The sequence below is a fragment of the Stenella coeruleoalba genome (assembly GCF_951394435.1).
Source record: "Stenella coeruleoalba genome assembly, chromosome: 4".
In the NCBI taxonomy this organism is placed as follows: domain Eukaryota; kingdom Metazoa; phylum Chordata; class Mammalia; order Artiodactyla; family Delphinidae; genus Stenella; species Stenella coeruleoalba.
Window position 1 is genome coordinate 19,686,593 of NC_137149.1, and position 24,942 is coordinate 19,711,534.

A 24,942-nucleotide genomic window follows, 5' to 3' on the forward strand; every position below is an offset into this window, starting at 1 on the left:
TTGGGTCCTTGAGACTTCCAGTTCACAGCTTTTTCCATACCATCCTGCTTCTTTGAACCCCCTGCCATCACTGGGAGAGCCACTTATTATAAGCAGCCCATTAAATAATGCGGGATGTGTATGTCAGGCCTTATTCCCCAAATTCATTCCAGGGGCCTCTCCTGTATCTTCACAAATAAAGAATGAAATAAAGTTGGAGGCTCATAGAGTGGGCAGTGATAACCCATTGCGTTAGCAGCTTTGACAGTCAGACCCCAAGATGGCCACCAATGATCCTTACCCCCTGGTGTTCATGTCCTTGGACCCCTGCATCGAAGAGGGCTGGCCTTGTGACCAGTAGGATACTGCAGGAGTGATGGTATATGACTTCTGAAGCCAGCCGTAAATGGCACTGCAGCTTCTGCCTTGTTCTTTTGGATCACTGGGGGAAGTGCTCTCAGCTCTTGTGCTCTGGGGGAAGTCAGCAGAGGGTTGTGCAGACACCCAAGCAGCCCTGTGGAGAAGCCCACATTGGAAGGAACTGAGGCCTCCCACCAACAACCAGCACTACTTGCCCCCCATATCAGTGAGCCACCTTGGAAGTGGATTCTCCAGCTCCAGACAAGCTTTCAGATGACAGCCACCTTGGCTAACACCTGACAGAACCGCATAAGAAACCCCAAGTCAAAATCACCCACCTAAGTGCTCCCAAAGGATTGACCCACCGAAACTGAGAGATGACCAATGTTTATGTTGTTTTAAGCCACTTAGTTTTTGGGTAATTTGTTACACAGCAAGAGTTCAACTGGATTTCTTTCAGAGCTGCACCATATGGGCTGTGGGTGATCTTAATCCACTACAGAGAGGTGTTAGGGGCTTAAGCGAGCACTTTAAGTAAATTGTTGTGTTGTTTTTGTTTTCCCCCAAAGAAATTGAACTCTAAGTCAACATTGGAGGGCTTTGTACAATATAACTTGAAATGCATTTTCTCTTTAATGCTTTTCTAAGTAAATCTAATGCTTCTGTAACATTTTTTTTCCTATTGTTACCCACAAAAATGTGCACTCTATACTGAGTGCACCTGCAACTCTGAAGAGCAAGGCAGCTTGACCTGGCATTCACTCAGGCGCCCTTAAGTCATCCCACAGCCCTTCAGACCCCACCTTCACTGTCCCCTTTGATACTTTTGGGTCTCTGGGCCATGGCATCGCCTGCCCTTTGGGAAAGCCTGAACAAGGGAAGATAATGAAGCTAATTAATTAGGAAGGGAGGGGGCTAGAGACCCCACTGGATGTTGCGGCTGGAGACCTTAAGATCATTAGCAGAACACCAGCCCTAACACCGTCCGGGAGGCTGAGCCTAGAAAAATCAGCTCGCGTTCCCAAGAGCTCAGGAGAGGATCTCAGCGTAGACAGGCTGTCGTGCCTACCGGGAGGGTGGGAGCCGGGATCACCCCAGCTCCTTGGCGCGTTTCCTCCGAGCTGGAGGAGGCCGAGGGTGGACCCCGGAGCCGTTGCCCAAGGCGAGGCGCCCGAGCGCCGGCGCGGGGAGACCGGAGGTGGGACGCGGCAGGCTGCGCCTTGCAGGCCAGAGGCAACGGGTGCGGAGCGCGCACGGCCCCTGAGAGCCGGCGCCTTCAGCATGGAGTGGGAGCTCAACTTTCTGCTGTACCTGGCGCTCTTTTTCTTTCTGCTCTTCTTACTTTTCCTCCTGCTCTTCGTAGTCATCAAGCAGCTGAAGAACTCCGTGGCCAGCACTGCCGGGGCGCTGCAGCCCGGGCGCCTCTCGCTGCACCGGGAGCCTTGGGGCTTCTCCCACGAGCAGGGGGTGTGACCGGCGCCGCGCGGACACTGGCAGGAGGGCATGGAGCTGTTCGGGCACCGAGCTGGGTCTCGGCCTCGATTCTCTGGCCGCCCGGGTTCGAGGGCCAGGCTCGGCTGCCTCGCTGGCAGGTCCGTTTGGAGGTGGGAGGGGTTGGCAAAGGGGCGAGTTTCTCCGCTCCTCCGGGAGGCTAGGGGTTCGCGGCGCGCGGGGATGTCAGGGACGGCGGGTGTCTGGGGTCTGGGCTGGTGCTGTGCTCTTAGGGAGGGACCCTAAGCTTTTCCGGGGCGGCGAAAGATGCAGAAAAGAGAGAAGTTTAGCTTTTGGAGCCAGAATGGCTTTGAGACCCTGCAAGCTCTTCTTCCAGTCCAACTGCAATTTATCTTGTACCCAAGGGGTACAACACTAAATTATTCAGATAATTCAGTCCAGCCGCTTCCAAACAAAATCGAATGTCATCCTAAGCTTTGGGACAGGAGGCAGGAAGAAACAGGGCACACTCGAAGTATTCCAAACACTGCTTTAAGTATCTTTGTGCTTCGGAGATGCTAAATGGGATTCAACTGGCGGTGCCAAGGAGCGAGGACTCAGGGGCCCATTTTTTTATGGGGAAGCTCCTCTTCCCCTTGATCCCTACTCCTATTCTAGACGCCAACCCCGTAGGAGCCTGCGGATTGCCGCGGCGGTAGGTTTAGATTCTGAAACAGCAGGAGGGTGAGCGTTAGAGTGGGAGCCATTGGGAGAGTCCTTGGAGTTGCCATGGAGGGCTGGAGAAAGGAGGCAGTTTAAGCATTGTAGGGCAACGGGAAAAGGACAGGAAGAATGTAGGCTGTCCTACGTCATTCGAACATCTTCGGGAAGATTGACGGGCACGAGTAAACTGCTCACCAGTGTGCCCTAAATACGCTCGGGGCAATGTTAGTCTGGGAAATAACTTCATCTTCCAGATGCTTTTTCCTCGGTTTATGCCGTCTCAAGTTCTGGAGCCGAGCTGCTGCTCTGGGCTGGGGTGTGGAGGACCGCGGGTGCAGTTACAGCCGGGTAACCGGGCTGGAAACACCAGAGATGGACGTTTTCTGCGACGGTAAGTAGGGACCACCCTTGGTTTCACTTTGTCCCTGGGTAAACTTTTGAAGACCCAGGGCCTTTAAAAAGTGAGAGCTTAGGATGGAGGAAATGGGTGCAATGAAATAAAGGGCTCTCTCCCACTCAGAACCAGTGAGCTTCTACTGGAACCAAGGAGCCAAACTGATTCCTAACCTAGTACAGTGTCTAGGTAGAGGATCATAATAATTAGAATGGGATGTGAGAAGTGATTGTAATTTTAATAAATATGCTCTTTTGGAAAACAGTGTGCAGGGGTTCTTGAAGTTGAAATATGTAATGCAGATACAATTTGTCTTCAGTAAGGGAAGATTTGGGTTCAGTCATGTTTAGGATAAGATAAGCTGTCCCTGTTGTGACTGTAACACGGAAAACATTTATTAATTTTAGGCACAAAGACAGACCATGTAGAAAGGCTAAAAACAATGAAACAATAAGTGTCGCCTAAGTTGATAATATGAAAGTGAAGTGGAAGACAATTATTTTAATAATTCGAGAGAAGGAAAAATGGTCTCACTGTGTGAATATTTATGGGGGAAGTTTTGGCCTGACACATTCAGATAATTTCCTGCTTTCCTAGAATAGAACTGTTGTTAATGAAGTGAGTGGTTTATTTTAAATATAATGTCATAATCAAATTCAAATACATATGTGTATATACATATATGCACGCATATATGTGTGTATATACACACATATGTATATATGCACATGTGTACACACACACATATATATATACACATACACACACCTCTCTTTATTGGAGGTATAATAAGACTCAATTTGAATTCCCAGTTTGAATCTCAGAATCAACTGCAGTGATTCGAAATTGTACTTTGCACAGTAGTTCTCTAATTGGTTGACACCTCTGCAGTGACATGTAGTTATACAGTTGTATGGTAAATATGGACTTTGAAGATGAGTGTGGGAGTAATTAATAAGCACTAATAGTTTACAAGGATGGAAAACAATCTCTTCATACTTTATAAATAACCAGAATGCAAATTGTTTTAACCACCTGCTTGTCTTGATTTTATAATCCTTTATTCTTCCTAGCAGTGCCACGGGTATCCAGAGGTTTAAATCACCCCTGACTCTTCTAGACAGGAGACTATAGAGAACTCAGGGTGAGTAGTTTGCTGCCATCCCAGTATTAAGCCAATCTCTTTGCTGGTTCTACTGACTGAGTTTCCTACGAAAAGAGTGGTTGCCTTTCTCTCTTGTGGCCAGTGCCATTTTATAACCTCCTCAGAATCTAATTCATTAACTACTAAGTTCCCATTTATCCAGGCAAAAATGAATATTTATTCCTATTACCCAATCTCTGCCTGGAACTTGGCCCTAAAATCTGGGAATTAAGGACTCTCACAAGTTCTCTCAGAACTTGCTGCTGTTGAACTCCTGCTTTGCCCTTGCTTTGTTAGAGATCTTGCTTTTGAAACTTTGACATCTCTACATGAGCTGCCCTGTTCCATTCATTTATTCAATCCTCATTTTTAAGAACCCAACATAGATCGATCTCTCACATTAGAACTACTTTTGAACTCAAATTTTGCGCTACCTGTATGCATTTTTAATCTAGCCCTCTGACACCCACAGTGGCCTAGGTGCCAGGCTTGTACACATTGGCTGCTCTATCCACCACACCCTGGTGCTGACAATCACTCCACCAAGTCTGTTTTTGAAGACAGTGTACATATGAACTAGGCATTAAAACATTTTGAAAAGTCAGGAACATTTAAGATAACTGCTTATTATATAAGTGTAACTTGATTATAGAAAATTGCTGTGTTTTATTTTCAATATAAGGTTTTTAGTGACTCTTCAGCAACGTTAGAAACTGAGTTGAATTTCTTACATTATATGGAAATGGGCCATAATTCGATTGTTACATAATATTAGTATTCTGTTTCAACTGTTCTTATTTCATTGTTGTTTCTAAATTTCAGCTGTTTAAAAAGACTTCAAATCTTATTAGGATAATCTCGATTGTTTCACTGATTTCCAAACTTGTAAGTGCAATGAATCTGCAGTTCTACTTGGAAAGATAATCATTTTAAGTTGAATGAGAATGACATCACAATCATACCTGTGAAATCTAAAATGTCTAATAAAGTAGATTCCTATGTCTGAACTTCAATTTTAAGGCACAGCTGTGGATGCAGGACTGATGCCATCTGGTGCAAGTCCACAGAATAAGAGAGAAAATTTACCCAGGGTGTGCCATGCACTGGCTTTTCTGGGAATGACAAGGTGCCAGGATTTGTTTTTGGTTCACTTGCAGGGGTGGAAACTTGGAACTAGGTGAGTAAAAAATATGCAATATTCTATTTTTAGCTTGACATTCCATGTTTCCAATTTTGTCTATAGTTTCAAAATAAGTGCAATAGAGTTAAAAATTTTTAATGGCCAAAATTCTAAACATTGTAAATGGTTAAACCATTATGGATAGTGGGAAATGATTATTTTTTCTAATTCATACCTACTAATATAGAGACTTTTAGAATACTAATGTAGTACATAGAAAGTACTTGCAGAATACTGTACTCTCTTTTTATAGCTACTCTGAGGTACTTGTGCTTATTTAAGCTAAATCCACAATTTAAACTCTGGGACTACTAGGAAATCACTGTCAGCTGTCTGTGTCACATAAAGGGAAAATTAAACATTGAGTTGTAGATCTTTGATGTTGATTTTTTGTTTGTTTGAATCAGTGAAATCAAGTCTCCATTTTTTACTTTGTCTACACAAAATAAAGTTATAGATGAAATAATTATCTGAATAATTACCTGAGTAGTTAGCATTTTACCATATAAGAACTTGAGTAAGCAGAAGGGCAGACCTGTGTTTAGAGAGTACTGAGAACATAATAGACACTCAGAAAAAAACTTCCTGATGGATTAAGCTAAAACCCCTCTTATTTGTCTTAATAGCAGCTATTTTACACAGTAATCCTGATTACTTCCTCCACCCACCTTTGGTCTGTTTAGGCACTGGTGGGTTCAAGATATACTTTTGTTTTATTAATATGATTCTATGAAGTTTCTTGAACTTGAATATGTACAGATTCTTCAGGCAAGATATTTTTTACTTTCAGATAAAAATTTTCTTATTGGGAATCAAGGTGGATTGCTATCTTGAAATTACTGGACTGAACAGCGGCATTAACAAAGTAGGGGTTTCGTTTTGTTCTCATGTAACAAGGAGGTTGAGGGTCGGCTAGTACTGGTGTTGGTTCAGCAGCTCACAGATGTCAGCATCAAGGTGGCCCCTGAGGTTCCCATGGCTTTTCCCGTAGGTTCCAAGATGGTTGTTACAGTTCCCCTCAAGAAGATGGAGGAAACCCAAAGGGAAAACAGAGCATGCCAGTTTGAGTCCACTTCCGTTTAAAGAGCTTTCGGCAGCCCAGCAACTTTTGCTTACATCTCATTGGCCAGACTGTGTCATTGGCTCCTGCTATGTCTTAAGATTGGCTGAGAAAGGTAGTTTTTGTAGCTGGACATACAACTGCCTTCAACAAAAATCTGAGTTCTCTTGATAAGGAAGAAGATAATGGTGGATCTTGGGTGAACAACTTGTAGTCTGTGCCCTGGATACAAAATACAGTAGTAAAGAAGCATGATGCTTGAAACATATCAAAACTGTAGCTCCTTCACAACTGGCAACTCCAAGCAACACTGCTGTGCTCTGAGAGAGTGAGTAGAGTGAAGACGTGTTAGGTTTTCTCATGAAACACTTACCAGGACTGCCCTTCTCTCTCAGCCCTTGCCCCTATCAGGCTTTTCTAGAGGAAGATGCTGGGAAGCTGCACACTGTCTTGGAGGACATAATCTCTTCATGGAGGTTTGAAATGGGATGAGGAATGTTCTCCCTTGCTACTTCCACATCTGCTTCATTTATCTCTTCTCTGATTTTCCTGACAACTTTTTGGTGGAATCTAGTTGTGTATTTGATCCCCATAAAAGGATCATTTCTTTCATGCACAGGGGAGGGTAATCTATGTGAAGAAAGGCTACTTTACTCCCTTCTGTGACTCCACCACCAATCTAGGAATATCCTGGAAGAATTGCTTCTCAGAGCTGCTTCCATAAGCAGCCTACATCCTGGCTAAGCAAAGGGAGAAGAAACACTTCCCACATCCAGGGCTGTCCAAAAGAACTTTCTGTGATGACAGAAATGTTCTATATTTGAACTGTCTTATATGGTAGCCACTAGCCACATGTGGTTGGCAAACACTTGAAATGTGGCTACTGTGATTGAGGAGGTAAATTTTAATTTTATTTACTTTTAAATAATTTAAATGTAAATAGCCACATGTGGCCAGTGTCTATTGTGCTGTAGAGCATAGTACATACCTTTCTCTTTCCTGCGTTTTAGAACTTGCTGGGTGTGTGTATGGGGAAGGGGGTGGTTAGAGTCACCACGTAAGTCACATGCTTGGTGTTCCATGGTCTTCACTGTTCCACCTTGCCATTGAATTTGTCTCTCAGAGGAAAAGGAAACATGATATTTTGGAACTAAATTCAAGATGTTAACTTGACATTTACACATTGAATGTATGTATAAGTGGAATGGTCTCCTGGGAACAGATCCTGTGATTGATTTTAGTAATAAATGATGATGGGAAAGGGGTAGTGCTGGTCATTTAACATTCCTAGTGAACATTATGTGTTCCTAGTCAAAGTCAGCAGAGATTATTTTATTCTGTTGTGTAATTCATTCTGTGTTACTTTATTTTTTTAATATTGTGGCTGCTAAATGATACTTCATGTCTGTTTTTCAAAATACTTTGTGGTTTATACTTTTAAAAGGCTGTGAAATAAAAAAATAATTATATGTAACTCAGCTTGGTGTGTGTGTGAATTATTATTACCCATACTTTTTGAAGAGTTAATTAGGATGAGGTAAATGGATGGAAGGAAATATTTATTTTTGTATCAGATTTTCTTTATAATGGGCATGTTTATATGCCAATTAACGTTATTTTTTAAAAATATTAAATGATTCTTTCCTTGTATACAGAGTTTGGGTAAAATATGAGGGTGGCAATGGTATTGAGTAATTTTTTCAAGTGTCTGGGTGTTTTTCTACGCTGAGCATCACTTGACTTTTGTCTCAGTGTCCTGTTTTGGTTTGTCTTTTATTAATGAGTTGTATGATTCTTAAAAATATCCTAGACGCTACTCCTTTATCCCAATATATGCTTTGCAGTAATTTTCTTCTAGTTTCTGGATAGCCTATTCATTTTCTTAACAATGTCTTTAAGAGAGGGATTTTAAAATTTTGAAGATAAATTTATCCACTGTTTTCTTTTATTGCTTTCCATGTACTCTTCCTGTCTTTTAGGTCACAAAAATATACTCCTGTGCTTTCTTCTAGACTAGAAGCTTTATAGTTTTAACTTTTACTATGTCTGTTATCCATCTCAAATTAATTTTTGTATATGCTATGAGGTAAAGATTGGGTCCCCCCCCCCCATTTATTGAGAAGACTTTCCTGTCCCCATTGGATTGCTTTGGCATTTCAGTCAAAAATCAAATGACTATTTTTTTTTTTTTTTTTGCGGTACTTGGGCCTCTCACTGTTGTGGCCTCTCCTGTTGCGGAGCACAGGCTCCGGACTCACAGGCTCAGCGGCCATGGCTCACGGGCCCAGCCGCTCCGCGGCACATGGGATCTTCCCGGACCGGGGCACAAACCTGTGTCCCCTGCATCGGCAGGTGGACTCTCAACCACTGCGCCACCAGGGAAGCCCCTCAAATAACTATTGATTTGACTATGTGGGACTATTTCTGGGCTCTGTATTCCATTACGTAAGGTCATCCTTAGGCTACTACCTCAGTGTCTTGATTACTGTATTTTCACAATAAGTCTTGGTATTCACCACAAAATGTTACGAATCTGAACTTTTTAAAAATAAACTTCTACTAAAGATTTAGTTTACACACAAAAAGTAATTTCAGTTGAAAATGGTTAAATTCAGTAAGAAAACCCGACTATGATACCAGGCTTCCTTTATTCTTGCTTGTAGCCCCACCCATAATCTGAATCAAGATCTAGAGTTGAACTTGGTTAAAAGGATCCTTATAAGTAGAAAATATCCTTTTTTTCTGTTTTTATAGTTGAGAACAAACTGTACTTTTTAAAGAGACTTTTTACTAGAAAGCTAGAGTGATACAAAACAAACCAAAAAGCATAGAAGCTCATGAGTTGTTAAGGTCCCAGCCTCTTTACCAACCTAAGTCTAGCCACAGATTGGACTGCCTGGCTCAAGTATCAGGACATCCATTCTGATGTTTTCCACTCATCTCCACGGTGGCTGACATTTGAGTGGTTGGATACCAGATCATGCTTTTTAGAAATCTAGCTGAGGTAGTTTGATTGGCACCAAATCATGTCTCATGCCCCATTTTATTTGCATGCAGTTTTCCAGACACACTATTTCTTGTCCTTCACACATCTCAACTGGGGACTCATTGTGAAGTCTCAACCCATTATAGTAAAAGCAAATGGTCGCATCCATCTCCTACTACTATAATCTCACCCCACTCCTCAGAGCTAACAGTTCTTAACAGTTTGCTATCATCTTTTGAAATGATATTCTGTGTATTTTCATGCTCTTACAATGTGACTTTGACATTGAGAGATAGGGTCTGTATCCCTTCCCCTGGAATCTGGGCAGGCTTGCGACAGTAGAAATTGGCAGAAGTGACACCGACTTATGAAACTAGGTCAGGAGAGGCAACGCAGTTTCTCCATCGTTTGATGGAATATCTACTTTTGGAGCCCTGAGTCACCATGTAATATTGCAGTATCCTGAGGCCATCATCATTTTCTGAAGAAGCTCAGGCAAAGGGAGAGGCCCCTTGTAGGGGCTGTAGTTGAGTGTCCCCACAGATGAATAACTCAGTGAATAACTGTTGAGTCCTCGCAGCTCCTTCCAGACTTCCTGGAGCAGAGACCAGGCAGTCTCACTGTGCCCTGTCTGATTCCTGGTGGTTGTTTTAATTCACTAAGTTTGGGAGAGTTTGTTATAGCAATAGTAACTGGAGAATATGTCTTAGAAAATTTTAATAAAAATAGAATCATCTTTATTTTAAATTGCTGCTAGAATTCTCAGCAATTTAACAAGCATATGCTACTGATAGACATGAAATTTATTGCCAATTTTTCTACAGATTGTATTTATACAAGTACGATTGTTGGGTTAATTGGTTTAGAAATCTCAAGAGTTGGTAGATACTGACAATCTCAATCTTAAATGACTGTGCCAGTATCGATCCATCTGCTTTCCTATACTATTTGACATTATGGGTCTTTTAAAAATTTGCCATGATAGTGAACAAAAAACAATAGAACTTTATTGGTTTGATCTGAACCAAAGAGGACTTTGTTCCTCTTGTTTCATGTTTATTGGCCATTTTAATTTCCTCAGCTCTAAGTACCTATTCATATTTTTTACCTATTTTTCTAACAGGTTGTTTATCTTTTTATAAGTAATTTATATATACTAGAGATATATAATGACTACATATATAATGAATATATACATAACATAATACATATATAGTGACTATATATATATATAAAATCACTAAACATGTGCGCATATATACATACAATCAGTAATCATTCATCAGCCGGAAGTTGAAGCTTTTTTCTCCTAGTCAGTTGTCTGTGTGTTAACTTTGTTTTTATTTTATCATACTGATGTTTAAAACTATATATACACATTGTTTAACTGCCATAACTATTTGTGGTAGCACAGTCGTCTCCCTCATTTTATCTTCATTTTTCAAAATTTTCTTGGCTATTTGTGTGTGTGTGTGTGTGTGTGTGTGTGTGTGTATTTCACATAAAAAGTTAAGAATCAGGGACTTCCCTGGTGGCCCAGTGGTTAAGACTCTTTGCTCACAATGCAGAGGGCCCGGGTTCGATCCCTGGCCAGGGAACTAGATCCCTCCTGCCACAACTAAGAGCCTGCATGCCGTAACTAAAAAAGATCCCTCATGCTGCAACGAAGATCTCGCAGGCTTAAATATTTAAAAAAAAAAAGAAGAAGAAGTTAAGAATTTGTCAATTTCCATTAAGTAAAACTCCTTTGGATTCTGGTTGGGATTACATTGAATTTATACATTAATGTTGGAGAAGAATTGGCATCTTTTAGTCCTTTAATGATGGCTTAGATTGTTCACCACATATGGGCAATCTTGGATATTCCTGCTTAAGTATTTTATAGTTTTGCTTGATAATATATAGGGGATACTAAGGGGTTATTGCTCATAAAAGAAAGCAATTGACTTTTATTTTATTTTATTTTTGAGTTTATTATATTTTTATTGGTGTAAAATTGCTTTACAATGTTGTGTTAGTTTCTGCTGTACAATGAAGTGAATCAGCTATATGTATACACATATCCCCTCCCTCTTGGACCTTCCTCCCACCCTCCCCATCCCACCCATCTAGGTCGTAGAGGGCACCAAGCTGAGCTTCCTGTGCTATACAGCAGGTTCCCACTAGCTATCTATTTTACACACAGTAGTGTATTTATGTCAAGCCTAATCTCCCAGTTCGTCCCACCCTCTCCTTCCCCCACTTTGTCTACATGTCCATTCTCTATGTCTACATTTCTATTCCTGCCCTACAAATAGGTTCATCTGTACCATTTTTCTAGATTCCACATATATGTGTTAATATACGATATTTGTTATTCTCTTTCTGGCTTACTTCACTCTGTATGACAGACTCTAGGTCCATCCATATCTCTACAAATGACCCAATTTCATTCCTTTTTATGGCTGAGTAATATTCCATTGTATATATGTACCACATCTTCTTTATCCATTCATCTATGATTGGACATTTAGGTTGTTTCTATGTCCTGGCTATTGTAAATAGTGATGCAATGAACATTGGGGTACATGTGTCCTTTTGAATTATGGTTTTCTCAGGGTATATGCCCAGTAGTGGGATTGCTGGATCATTTAGGTCTTTAATGCATTTAGAGTTTATTTTTGTGTATGGTGTTAGGTAGTGATCTAATTTCATTCTTTTACAGGTAGCTGTCCAGTTTTCCCAGCACCATTTATTGAAGAGGCTGTCTTTTCTCCATTGTATGCTCTTGCCTCCTTTGTCATAAATTAGGTGACCATATGTGCGTGGGTTTATCTCTGGGCTTCTATCCTGTACTGTTGATCTACATTTCTGTTTTTGTTCCAGTACCATACTGTCTTGATTACTGTAGCTTTGTAGTATAGTTTGAAGTCAGGGAGCCTGATTCCTCTAGCTGTAAGACCAGAAACTATAAAACTCTTAGAGGAGAACGTAGGAAAAACACTCTTTGACATAAACCACAGCAATTGACTTTTATACATTGATCTTATATCTCGCCCCTTATTAAACTCCTCTATTTATTGAATAATATTTTTTTGGTGATTTCTTTGCATTTTCTAGGTTGTCAGTCATATTGTACAAATAATGAGTTTTGTTGCTTTGCAACCTGCATTTATGCAGTTTATTTCATTTCTTTTCATATGGCAATGACCAGGACAGTTAGTACAATATTGAGTATTACTTGTGATAATTGGGTATTCTTGTCTTTTATCTTATTTCTAATCTTAATGATTGTACTTCTAATGTTTAACCTTTAAATATGACATTTGCTGCAGGTTTCAGATATTTTTCTTTTCATTTTTTTAATGGGAATTCTTGTTGTTTTCTTTTGTAATCTGTTTTCTTTTACTCAACAATATGTTGTGAACAGCTTTCCAAATCTAGAAGTATATAAATAAACAAATTTAAATATCTGCATGATATTTCATTGAATATACATACTAAAATTTACTTACTGTGATACTGTGATTAATAATAAGAAATACATATTTGGTCTTCATCCCTGTTACTGGCACAGAGCTCCTAAAAGCCTTGGAATTTCCTAAGTGACAGAACAACAAAGGTGTCTTTTTATACATTAATGATGTGACTTTTGAACTCTACCTAAGGATTGGGGCTGGTTGCCAGGAGAACCAACCCTGTGATTAGAGGGTTGAAACTTTCAGTCCCATCCCCATGACCTCCTTGGAGGGGAGAAGGGCTGGAGATTGAGTTTAATCATGAATGGCCAATGATTTAAACCATACCTATGTAATTGAAGCCTCCATAAAAATTCCAAAAAGATGGCTTCAGAGAGCTTCCAAGCTGGTGATTTGGAGATCTGGGGAGTGTCGTGTGTCTAGAGAGCACATGAAAGCTCTGCATTCCTTCCCCATACCTTGCTCTATGCATCTCTTCCAACTGGCTGTTTCTGAGTTATATCCTTTTATAATAAACCAGTGATCTAGTAAGTAAAATGTTCCTCTGAATTCTGCGAGCCACACTAGCAAATTAATTGAGCCAAAGGAGGGGGTTGGAGGAACCTTTGATTTATAGCTAGTTGATCAGATATACAGGTAACAACTTGGACTTGCGACTGACTTCTGAAGGGGAGGTGGGGCAGGGAGGTGGCCGTCTTGTGGGACTGGGCCCTCAACCTGTGGGATTTGATGCTATCTCCAGGTAGACAGTGTCAGAACTGAGTTGACTTGTTAGGACACCCAACTGGTGTCCAAGAATTGCTTGGTGGTGTGGGGAATAACCACACACCTCTACCCAACAGTGGAATTGGGTTCATTATACCTAGTCTTCTATTAGTAAACAAAAAATTTTCCATGTGTATATAAAATAATCTACATTGCTTTTTTTTTTGGCCGCACTGGACGGCTTGTGGGATTTTAGTTCCCTGACCAGGGATCAAACCCAGACCCTTTGGCAGTGAGAACATGGAGTCCTAACCATTAGACCAGCAGAGAATTCCCATAATCTACATTGCTTTGAATCTCTTTGTGCAAACAACTTTTCACATTTCTTTTATCCTTGGCAGTTAGATACCTTGGGTTAAAGGCAAGGAAGGTATCTAACTTTATTATACATTTTGTTACAAATTGTTGAAGGCTGATTTGCCCTCCAGAAAGGATATACTAATTTATACTGTCATCAACAGTGAACGAATGTGCCGTTTCCCTCTACCCTTGTTAACTCTACATTTTGACGATCCTTTTAATCTATAAATTTGATAGGTAAAAGCGATTATTTGTTTTTACTGGGATTCATTCTATTATTAGTTTGAGTATTGATCATTTCTCTTTCTTCTTTTGTGAGTTGCCTATTCATATCTTGCCCATTTTTCTATTGAAGCATTCTTCAGTTCCTTATTGATTATTTTTGTTGACCACAGTGAGGTTAAATCCTCTTCCTTTCCCTAAATACCCGTCTCCATTTCTTCTTCCTGGTTACCAGATTCATATGTATCCTTGTAGAGTAAAAAAATACATATTCATGCATATATATTTATATCTTTTTAATTTACATAAATGAAGCCACACTATACCCACATTTTTTGTTCCTTGCTTTATTTATTTATTTATTTATTGGATTTTTTTTTTTTTTTTTTTTTGGCTGCGTTGGGTCTTTGTTGCTGTGTGTGGGCGTTCTCTTGTTGCGGTGAACGGGGGCTACTCTTTGTTGCGGTGCCTGGGCTTCTCATTGTGGTGGCTTCTCTTGTTGTGGAGCATGGGCTCTATTCGCACGGACCTCAGTAGTTGTGGCATGCAGGTTTAGTAGTTGTGGCTCTTGGGCTCTAGAGCTCAGACTCAGTAGTTGTGGCGCATGGGCCTAGTTGCTCTGCGGCATGTGGGATTTTCTCGGACCAGGGCTTTGAACCCGTGTCTCCTGCATTGGCAGGCGAATTCTTAACCACTGTGCCACCAGGGAAGTCCCTGTTCCTTGCTTTAAAAAAGTATAACAATTATTCCCTACTCATTTATTCAACAAATGTTTATTGAGCACTCTTCATGTGCTAGGCACAATACTAGTTATTTGGGATATATTAGTGAATCAAAAAAGAACAATTCCTTTCCTCACGGAGCTTATTTACATTCTACAAAGAGGCTGCTGCTTTTTTAACTGCCTTGTAGTATTCCACGTGTAAAGGAAGCACAATTTACTTATCCAATTCTTTTGTAATGGATATTTAATTGTTCCCTGGCTTTTGCTATTCCTAACAGCACTACATAGTCCTTTGACATAAATTTTTGATTAATGTTTCCATATATCTATAAGGATAAAATCCTAGATATGGAATTTCTAGATATGTACACTGTATAAATTTTTTTGTTATAGAAATTTGAAAGATATATAAAGGTAGGGGGAATATTACTATAAAATTTATTCTCATTGATTATTTAAACATTAATTTTTATTTATTTGTTTCAAATCATATTCCATTATCTGGATATACCACATTTTTTTTATCCATTTACCTATTGAAAGGGCATCTTGTTGCTTCCAAGTTTTGGTAATAATTAATAAAGCTGCTACAAACATCTGTATGCAGGTTTTCATGTGGACATAGTGTTCAACCCATTCAGGTAAATACCAAGGAGCACAATTGCTGGATCATATGGTAAGAATATATTTAGTTTTGTAAGAAGCTGCCAAAGAACATTTACAGATGAGGTAAGGTATTTAGCGGAGGTGTCTGTTTAGATCTTTTGCTCATTTTTAAATTGGGTTTTTTCTCACTGTTGAGTTTTAGGTGTTCTTTACGTACTTTGGATATAAGTTCTTTATTTGCAGTTACGTCTTTGCAAATATTTTCTCCCAGTTTGTGGCTTGTCTTTTTGTTCTCTTAACAGTATCTTTTGCAGGGCAGAAGTTTTTAATTTTAATAAAGTCCAACTTATCAATTTTTTTCCTTTATGGGTCATGATTTGGTGTTTTATCTAGATTTTCTCCTATGTTACCTTCTAGGAGTTTTATACTTTTGCATTTTACATTTAGGCCTATGATCCATTTTGAGTTGATTTTTGTGAAAGGAGAAAGGTCTGTGTCTAGATTCATTTTTTGCATGTGGATGTCTAGCACAATTTGTTGAAAAGTCTCACTGATTTTTAAAAAACAAAACATGTCATTGGAGGATGAATCCTCATCTCTTCATGCTACAAAGTTCTACTCATTAAATTGCCTGTCTGTTTTTATCTCTTTTGCCAAATGATTGACATATTCTGAACCTAATGAATTATCAAGCCCTTACTGGGTTAGACTGCTTGTCCTGCCTTTTTCCCTATTGCCTTTTGGTTGCAAGTAAGAGAAATCCAAGCTCAAACTGGTATAAGCAAACAAAGAAAATTTATTGACTGAATGACCTAGGGGTAAATTTAGCTGAGGTACAGAGATTCAAACAATGTCATTAAAATTGAATTTTTCCTTCAACTTTTAGCTCCATTTTCAGATATTTAGCATTCAGTCGTATTTATTAAGTATCTACTTTGTTCCAGACATTGTTTTAGATGCTGTGGAAGCAGTGCAAATAAGACAAGGAAGGAAGTTCCCTACTTTCATTGGGTTTACATTCTAGTAAAAGTCTTGAGATTCACTCTGATTGGACTAGCTTAGGTCATGTGCTTACCTCACGAACCAATCACTTGGCCAGCAGTGGGCTGATCAGGCCTAAGCCTGGGTAATGTGTTGCATCCCTAAAACTAGGGATGGGCCTGCACTGGACCACATGGACTAAGAGTGGGATAGGGCTGGATACCCAAATGAAAACCAGGGATGTTGTTGAGAAAAGGCAGAATGGATGCTGGGAAACAAGTGACAAATGTTCCTTTTAATTATGTCTTTGGGATGACTGACTATGAAAATTCTCCAAGAAGCTATTTCTTTAACCATGATTCTTGAGGGGTTAGGCTATATTAGGGCCAACCAGCTAGCTCTTACAACTTTCATATTTCTTGAGCCTCTATGGAAGAAACCTGATTTTATTCTGAGTTGTACACGTGAGACTCCCTTGCCAATGAATTAAAAGCAAACATTGCTGGACAATGTTCTCTCTTTAAAAGGAGAAAGTGCTAGGACATGCCCTATTGCCCTTTCTGCCTTTCTCTTTCCTATTGCTTGAAGCATGATCACGGTGGCCTCCACTCCAGCAGTGCCCTGGAACGTTAGCCCACCTTTATGATGGAAGCTTGTGCTGAGAATGACAGGTGTGTACGTATAGGATGGATATAAGAAGAGCGCTTCTCATGTCCATCTATGTATGTATAATTTCATGTGGACAGAGTCTGTTCACCTCAATTTTTAAATGAGAATAGCTCTGTTCATTTCAAATTTCTCAAGTAACAAATGCCTAAATTACTCAACATATTTATCCCTCCTCCATACTATTAATGTATTGGTGTTTCTGAATTCTTCAAGATTTGGAAAAGATGAATTTCCAGTCAACATAGGTGCTAATTGGATATGATTTATGCTAACAGTAGATTATCACAGTGTTAATTTTTATGTGGGACCTGAAGTACATATAGGCTTTTTATTGGACTACTCATAATTATTCATAAAACCATGATAAAATTTGATAAGAATCATCTGAAATCACATTGTAATGGCCAAAATGGTTTTCTTAGTCATTCTATTTACTGAGTTCCAAACACTGCATAGTAAACACGATTAGGATTTGGAGTGCCTTGAGGGACTCACTATGTGCTAAGGTTTCTGGGAAATATATTTGTTCCTCAACAGCATCCCGGGAGAACAAAGATTAAGCAGTCAGTGAAATTCTTTGGAACTAAGGAATAATTGGAGAGGTTTCTGGGAATGTAAAGTGGGCAATATAATGAGGTTTTCTTTTTAAAGTGTTTTTCTTTTGATGTTTCAATATGAGCTTTAAAATATGTTATTTAATTACGTGGCCATTTCAGTTTTTGTTGGCCTTGTACATGATTTTAATTGCTCTTATTTCTGTCCTAGAGCCTTGTACCCAGATGTGAAAGTACTTAAAAAGTTAAAATTGCACTCACAAATATAAGTTATCGATGTCATGACCATATCATTATCCTGCCAGTTTTTGGTCTGAGGCAATATCAAAAAAGGCATAATCTTTGAAGGAGAACAAATAAAAATAGGAATTTTACATATCACAAATACATATATGTTTGGATTAATTTAGTAATTCCAGTAATCCCCTCTCTGTTGCTCTGGATGACATTATCTCCTAAACTTATTAATTTTGTGTGGATCATAGATTTTCTTCAGCTGCTTCTCAGTTTCTTAAAAATTGTTTCATGTCCCCTCTGTTTGGTTGAAATTCTAACAAAGGGGACACAAACTCAGATTCCTTCAAAGGTCAGGTAGGTGGCATAAAGGCATAAAGCTATGTGTGTTTGTGTGTATGTATGTGGTTATGTGTGTATATATGTGTGTTTGTGTGTATGTATATAGTTGTATATATATGTGTGTGTGGTTGAGTGTGTTTGTGGATTGTATGTGCAGTTGTGTGTGTTTGTGGTTGTGTGTATATTTGTAGCTGTGTGTTTGTAGTTATGTGTATACTTGTAGTTGTGTGTGTATGTGTGTATGATTGTGTGTGTTTTTGGATTGTACGTACAGTTGTGTGTATATGGTTGTGTGTGTTTGTATGGTTGTGTGTATTTGTAGTTTTGTGTGTGTATGATTGTGGATTATATGAACAGTTGTGTGTGTTTCTGTGATTGTGTGTTTGTAGTTGTGTGTATGTGTGTAGAGGTATGTGTGTGTGAGTGTGTGTGTGACTGTGCACACTCACATGTCGGTGAGGGGTGCACATGGGGTGAGGGGTGAAGACTATGGCTGGCTGCACGTACCTGCTCTATTTTTAGATGTGCTTGTCCACAAGTTTGTAAAATGCCATGCTGACCAAACAAAACATCATAGGAAACAAGTCTTTATGCTCAGACTAAAATGCCTTAGTATTGCAAGGCTGTTTAAGTTGTCCTTTATTTATTTATTTGTTTGTTTATTAAAATTTTTATACAGTTTCAAAGTTATTACAAAATATTGGCTTTATTCCTCATGTTGTACAATATATCCTTGAGCTTATCTTATACCCAACAGTTTGTACTTCCCACTCCCCGCCCCTACACTGCCCGCTCCCACCCCCCCAACCTGGTAACCACTACTTTGCTCTCTATATCTGTTGAGTCTGCTTCTTTTTTGTTATATTCACTAGTTTGTTGTATTTTTTAGATTCCACATATATGTGATATCTTGCAGTATTTGTCTTCCTCTCTCTTATTTCACTTAGCATAATGCCCCCCAAGTCCATCCATATTGCAGCAAATGGTGAAATTCTGTTCTTTTTTATCTCTGAATAGTATTCCATCGTATATATACACCACATCTTGTTTATCCATTCACCTGTTGATGGACACTTAGGTTGCTTCTGTATCTTGATAATTGTAAATAATGCTGCTATGAACATCGGGGTGCATGTATCTTTTTGAATTAGTGTTTTTGTTTTTTTCCCTTATATATTACCAAGAGTGGCATTGCTGGGTCGTATGGTAGTTCTGTTTTATATTTCTGAAGAATTGCCATACTGTTCTCCACAGTGGCTGCACCAGTTTACATTCCCACCAACAGTGCATATGTGTTCCCTTTTCTCCAAACCCTCTACAACACTTGTTATCTTTGTTTTTTTAATAATAAGCCTCCTAATAGGTATGAAGTTATATCTCATAGTGTTGATTTGCATTTCCCTGATAATTAGTGATGCTGAGCACATTTTTATATACCTGATGGCATATTTGTGTATTATTTTTTGGACCATAAATTGGAACCTACTCTGTTGTTTTTCTTATTTGCTTTTCTTATATAACGATGTTTTTGACAATTTTTATTCACATTACTTTTTAACTTGGACCCTGTTATTTGTAATCACACCAGACATTTCTTGAAAATAGTTTAATGAATAGCCTGTCTCAGAGAAATATCAGAAAAGATAAGTTACTAATTATCCAATACAGCTCTTCATGTACATATTCTCACTCTGCTTCAAAAGTTATAGCTAATGCCATTATAGCCATGGCAGTCAAATAGCATGGCTTTTATCCTTTTGAAGATTCTTTTTAGGATAGTAACAGTAAAATGTTCCCTATTCTAACACACTTCCTATAAATTTGTTCTGCTTTGATCTTCACCTTTACTTCTGTCTGCTGCTTTTATTAGCTTCACTATATAGCCTTGGTTGAAAGCAGTAAAATTATTAGCAGAGGTTATCATAGACCAAAATAGAGACTTTCAAACAGTTTTGACCAAGATTCACAGTAAGAAATGCATTTTGTCTTGTGACCCAGTACACAGACATGTACATGAAAATAAACACATTTCATTATAAAGTATACTTATGTGAAATACACTCTGATATTTTCTATTTTAATCTAATTATCTTCTAGTCTCTTTTATGTCATTAAAAAATACTGCTTGCCCCTTCCCACTCCATCCACTAAATTGATTTCAGGACCCACTCCTGGGCCTTGGTCTGCATTTTATAAAACAGATTTAGAAGGTAACTTCTGCCTTGTTGGTAGAGGGAATCCATATTACCTATGAAAATAAGTCCAGTGCTTCTTAGAGATTGTTCCTATCCCAGCTATAATCTAAATTATTAGTGTTTAAAAGCTAACCTTGATAAGATCTTATATATTTAGAAAAAATGTTTTGAAACATAATGTATAAGAAATATGTCTTGATATTGAGAGAAAAGCTATTCTCATTTAAAAATCTTCCCTGAAGTTTTAAAATTAAGGCTGATCACCTTATATGTTTTTATTTTGAAAGTATATTAAAGAAGGTAATTATGTGATTGTTTAGATACCTGACCTTTCTCCACTTAATGGGATTCTTACTGCTTTATTTAAATCCGTGGTTGTCTGGGGGTCCTTCTTATCACCCTGACACTTCAGGACATGTTCCCATTTGCTTATCAAAGTGTTTTGTAACAGATTACTTTTTCTTCTTCAACTCTCAGCTTGATACTTTTCTTTTTAAATGGCACTCTAAAACAAGGTACAATAGTTAGTATAAAAAGCTGCAAATTTTTGTGCGTTTTAAATTCTGCATGCATCTAAATTTTGTTGTGTCCCATAAGCAGCAACATATGTTTTGATATACAACTTTGGACTAGTTAAGGTGAAATTCTCTGCATTTCCTTACTCCTTTGTCTTTGAACTGTCAAGAGTGGATGGCAGAAGCTAAACCTGTATTACGGAACTGTGGTAAGATCAAGGGAAACCAGCAAAGGCTGGTGAAGCTCCCCAAGCATAGTGACAAGGGGGGGCCGAAGCTGTTATCACCCCTAGGCCTAAAGAGTAAAGGGAAGTGTGGTTAGTAGGACCTAGGAGTAGTGGCAGGACAAGGCCACTTAACAGAGGCTGAGGTCTTTGGAAGAGGGCCACAGGCACCAGGGGTGACTCAGCAGAGAGGAAACAGGATGAAATACTCAGATTGTACAATCTGCCCAACTATTCATTTCCTACCAGTTCCTCCCAGCGACCAAACCCAGCCAGAAGCCAGAGACAAGGCAACCCATTCATGCCGCTCCTGGGGCACCAGGCAGGGTGGACAAGGGTGAAAAATAGAGCTGGGGGTGGAGTAAAATGGGAAATAATCCAGCACACAGATCTACTTCAACATTTTAATGGCTACATGTATTCCATCATACCTAATACCATAATTTACATAACAAACTGTGCATAGATGGCGATTTAGATTGTTTTCAATTATTCATTAGTATAAATGAATGACTTTGGATGTCCTTATTAACTCAGTCATTGTGCATATCCATAATTATTTTCTTAGGATGAATTCCTAGAAATAGAACTCTTGAGTTAGAGCGTGTGCACATTTTGTATTTCTGTCATTGTTAGATTTATTTCCAGAAGGGTTATACCCATTTATACTCTACCCAACAGTACAGCAAAGTGTTCATTTCCTTACACCTTTGCAAAAAGCTTTTATTGGTTTTTTTTATATATTTTCCAGTCTAACAGGTTGAAAAAAAACCTCTTACTTGTAGTTTAAAAATTATTGATGAGATTGAACATCTTTTCACAAATTAATTGGCTATTAGACAATTTTTATCTAAGACATGTCATCTTAATATCAGGGTGCAAATAAAAGCTGAGAAGTTATTACATTGTTACAACTACCTTATAAGATGGAGTCAGCTCCTTAGCAAACATGATACCAAAAAAGATAGGTTACTCAGTTGGTATTTTGTCCTATGGTCATTATGCAAATGATTTGAGTCATTAGTATCTTTAGGAACATGTAATAACATGGAATTTAGAACCAGGTGTGGGTGGACTTACTTGCCTTGTAGCTGTGTGTGGGAAAGCAGAACTTTACCCACACTAGAGATGATAAAGAATAATTTGAATTCTTTCACATGTGGGTTCTTTAAAATTTCTCTCTTCTAGATTAAACATCTGAAGTTTCTTTTAGAAGATGCCATACTCTACCATTCTGTTTGCTCTCCTCTGGAAGGGCTCCAATTTGATAATATTCCACTTAAAAAGTGGTGTTGTTGGCATGGGTGTGGGTGAGAGAGTCCTCTCATACACTCTGGCAGGCGTGTGAATCTGAACAGATACATTGGAGGGCAACTTGGCAGTATCTACTAACATCGAAACTGCACATAAGCAGTAATTCTACCATTTCCTTTTTCTTTTAGAGAAAGACATAGACATGCAATAGATAACACTGTGTGGGCCGTCAGTCCATTGACAATGGGTCAGTGGCTGGAACTAAAGGAAGCTGGACCAGTGGGTTAGAGCAAAGGGTAAGCCTCCAGGACACACTAGAATTAGAGAGGAAGGCGAAGCAACTGGGCTAGAAGCCTAGTCATAGGGTCTAGGCCAACACAGCAATGAGTAGAAATAGGCAGTCAATCCAAATTTTACTGGCTGTCCGGTCGGTGACAGAAGGACTGATTCCAGATTCCCCATTGCCAGCACATCCGGTGTGCTGAGATGGTTGGTACACTTTCTAACCTGGCGGGCACAGTGGATTCTAGGCAGGAAAGGCTGGCGATGAAGGAACAGGAAACCATTGATTTACATCTAGAATATTATCTTCACCCCTGCAAAAAGAGAAGTATGATTCAGTGGTTTTCAGATGGCTTCATTTCTAAATGCTCACAAACTAGGTTTTGAAATACAGAATTTTGATGTGGGTTGACATTAAACCTTCCTTCATAATTTACAGATTCCTCGCCCCAACCCACTCTGCCTGCTTTTTGAAAACAGGACCATTTTGCCTGCCTCCAAACTCAAAGTTTCCACCCTGTTCTTGTGGTTCATCTGCGCCCCTTGCAGTCTTGGTGTGAAACTGTCTCTGCCAACCTTGGCTTCTCGAACCCAAGCGGAGGAAGGGAGGGCATTTGGACAACAGCTTTCTGGAGAGCCGAAATTGCCAATCTCTACTACATTTATCTCGGTGCCAGTTTTCCGTCTGAACTAAACTGCATTATTATGTCTGGATGTCTGGCCGGGATGCCAATCTTATAAGAATTTCACTTTTCTCTCTCTCATTTTACTTCCAACTGAGATCATCTCACAATGATTCCACTCTGTAGCTTATGAATTTCTCTCAGCCCATATTGGATAGCTCTAATCTGTTAGAGAAACAGTGCTTAAAAACTTGGACACTGATGCCAGAGTGTTGCATTTAAATCCTAGTTGCATCACCTTTCTGTGCCTCAGTCTCCTGTCTGCAAAATACAGATAATAATACCTGCAAAATACCTTGAATATACGTGACCATATGTGACATATAGTAAGTGCTCGATAAATGTTAGCTAGTGTTTCTATTAGACATGATATACTCTTCCATCACCGAGTTCTAGCTGTTTGTCCCTTTTCACCATATCTTCTTTGTCTGACATAGCATTCCTCTCCTTTGGCTAAAATTTCAAGTTAACTTAATTCATAGCCTATACTTTGTTCATTTGTATATAGACATGTGAGGTCCTAGTACTGTTCCCAATTCAATTCCTTGTTTTCTGCCAAGACTTACCAGTCTTCTGTAACGTTGTTGTTCTTCTCATGGTATTCTCTGTATGAGTACAGTTTTATCTGGGCATTTTTCCTTCCCTGCAAATTTCAGGTTGGCACTTTTCTGCCAAACGTAGTTCTTCCAGCCATGCAAAAACACTCCAGCCTCTGCAGGAGTTCACTATCCCAGAAATCCATATTCATCCCTACCCATAAAGAAAGCTGGCTGGTCACTTCTCACATCCTCCTTTATCTTACAAAGACACAGCCTTTTCCTGGAAGGAAGATAAAAGCATATCTTGTGCCCTGAGGTCCTTCAGCTTCCTGCCTAGAACTTCAAAAATTCGCAGAGAGACATTTTGGACAGTTGTGGCTATGGTCTATAAGCCCAGATGAGCCATTAGAAGTTAGTACTAAAAGGATTTGATCAACAGCAGACTCTTTGTCTTAACCCAGATATAATCGAGAGCCAAAAATATGTGGGCACATAGCTAATGAGTATCTGAGTGGTCGGGGAGGAAAGAGATGCAAAGTTGGACTCTACTTCCAGTGTGAGCTCTCTGATGTTCAGGAGGGTCTGAAGGGTCATACATTCATTATGCTTGTGAGGTTTCTGCCCAGCAAGGTGCTGGAGACACTCCGAGTGTGGGTTGTGTGATGTAGAACAAGGGGAGCAAGGACTGAAGTGTTTTCACATTCATTATACCTAGAGATTTTATTCCATGTAGAGACTCTCAGAATTATAATCGAAGCCTGTTCCATATGTATAATCTTAACTGGGTCCTTTCTCCTGTGGGAATTTATGATATGTAACAAGATGTGAGCTCAGGCCTCAGATAAGAGCTTCTCTCCACATTCATTAAATTTCATCAAATTCGTAGTCTCACTCTCTGTTTTCTCATGTGAAACTTCTGTGCTGGGAGAGGGAGTCTACCTTCTGTATATCATCTTACCTCTCAGATCTGCCCTCGACAACCACAGTTCCCTTTAAAAGTGGAGTTTGGGTTAGTCTTTTATTTCCATGGGCTCCCACCACATGTCTTCATCTTAGACTAATGATAATAAAAGCATCTACTAATATTAAGTATTTACCATGTGGCAGGCTCTGTGCCGATGACATACAGTTACTCAAT

General features: G+C 39.3%; 1 protein-coding gene across 1 annotated transcript; it reads left to right on the forward strand.

Moving 5' to 3' along the window:
• The first annotated feature begins 1,427 nt into the window (after positions 1-1,427).
• SMIM43 (small integral membrane protein 43) lies at positions 1,428-1,925 on the forward strand. Its single transcript, XM_079919579.1, has one exon. The coding sequence runs from the start codon at positions 1,621-1,623 to the stop codon at positions 1,810-1,812; it is 192 nt and encodes a 63-aa protein (XP_079775705.1). The 5' UTR covers positions 1,428-1,620; the 3' UTR covers positions 1,813-1,925.
• The last annotated feature ends 23,017 nt before the right edge of the window (positions 1,926-24,942 follow it).

What these genes read in the sequence shown, in the direction of transcription:
- SMIM43 (XM_079919579.1), top strand. Translation starts at nt 1,621, where the DNA reads ATGGAGTGGGAGCTCAACTTTCTGCTGTACCTGGCGCTCTTTTTCTTT.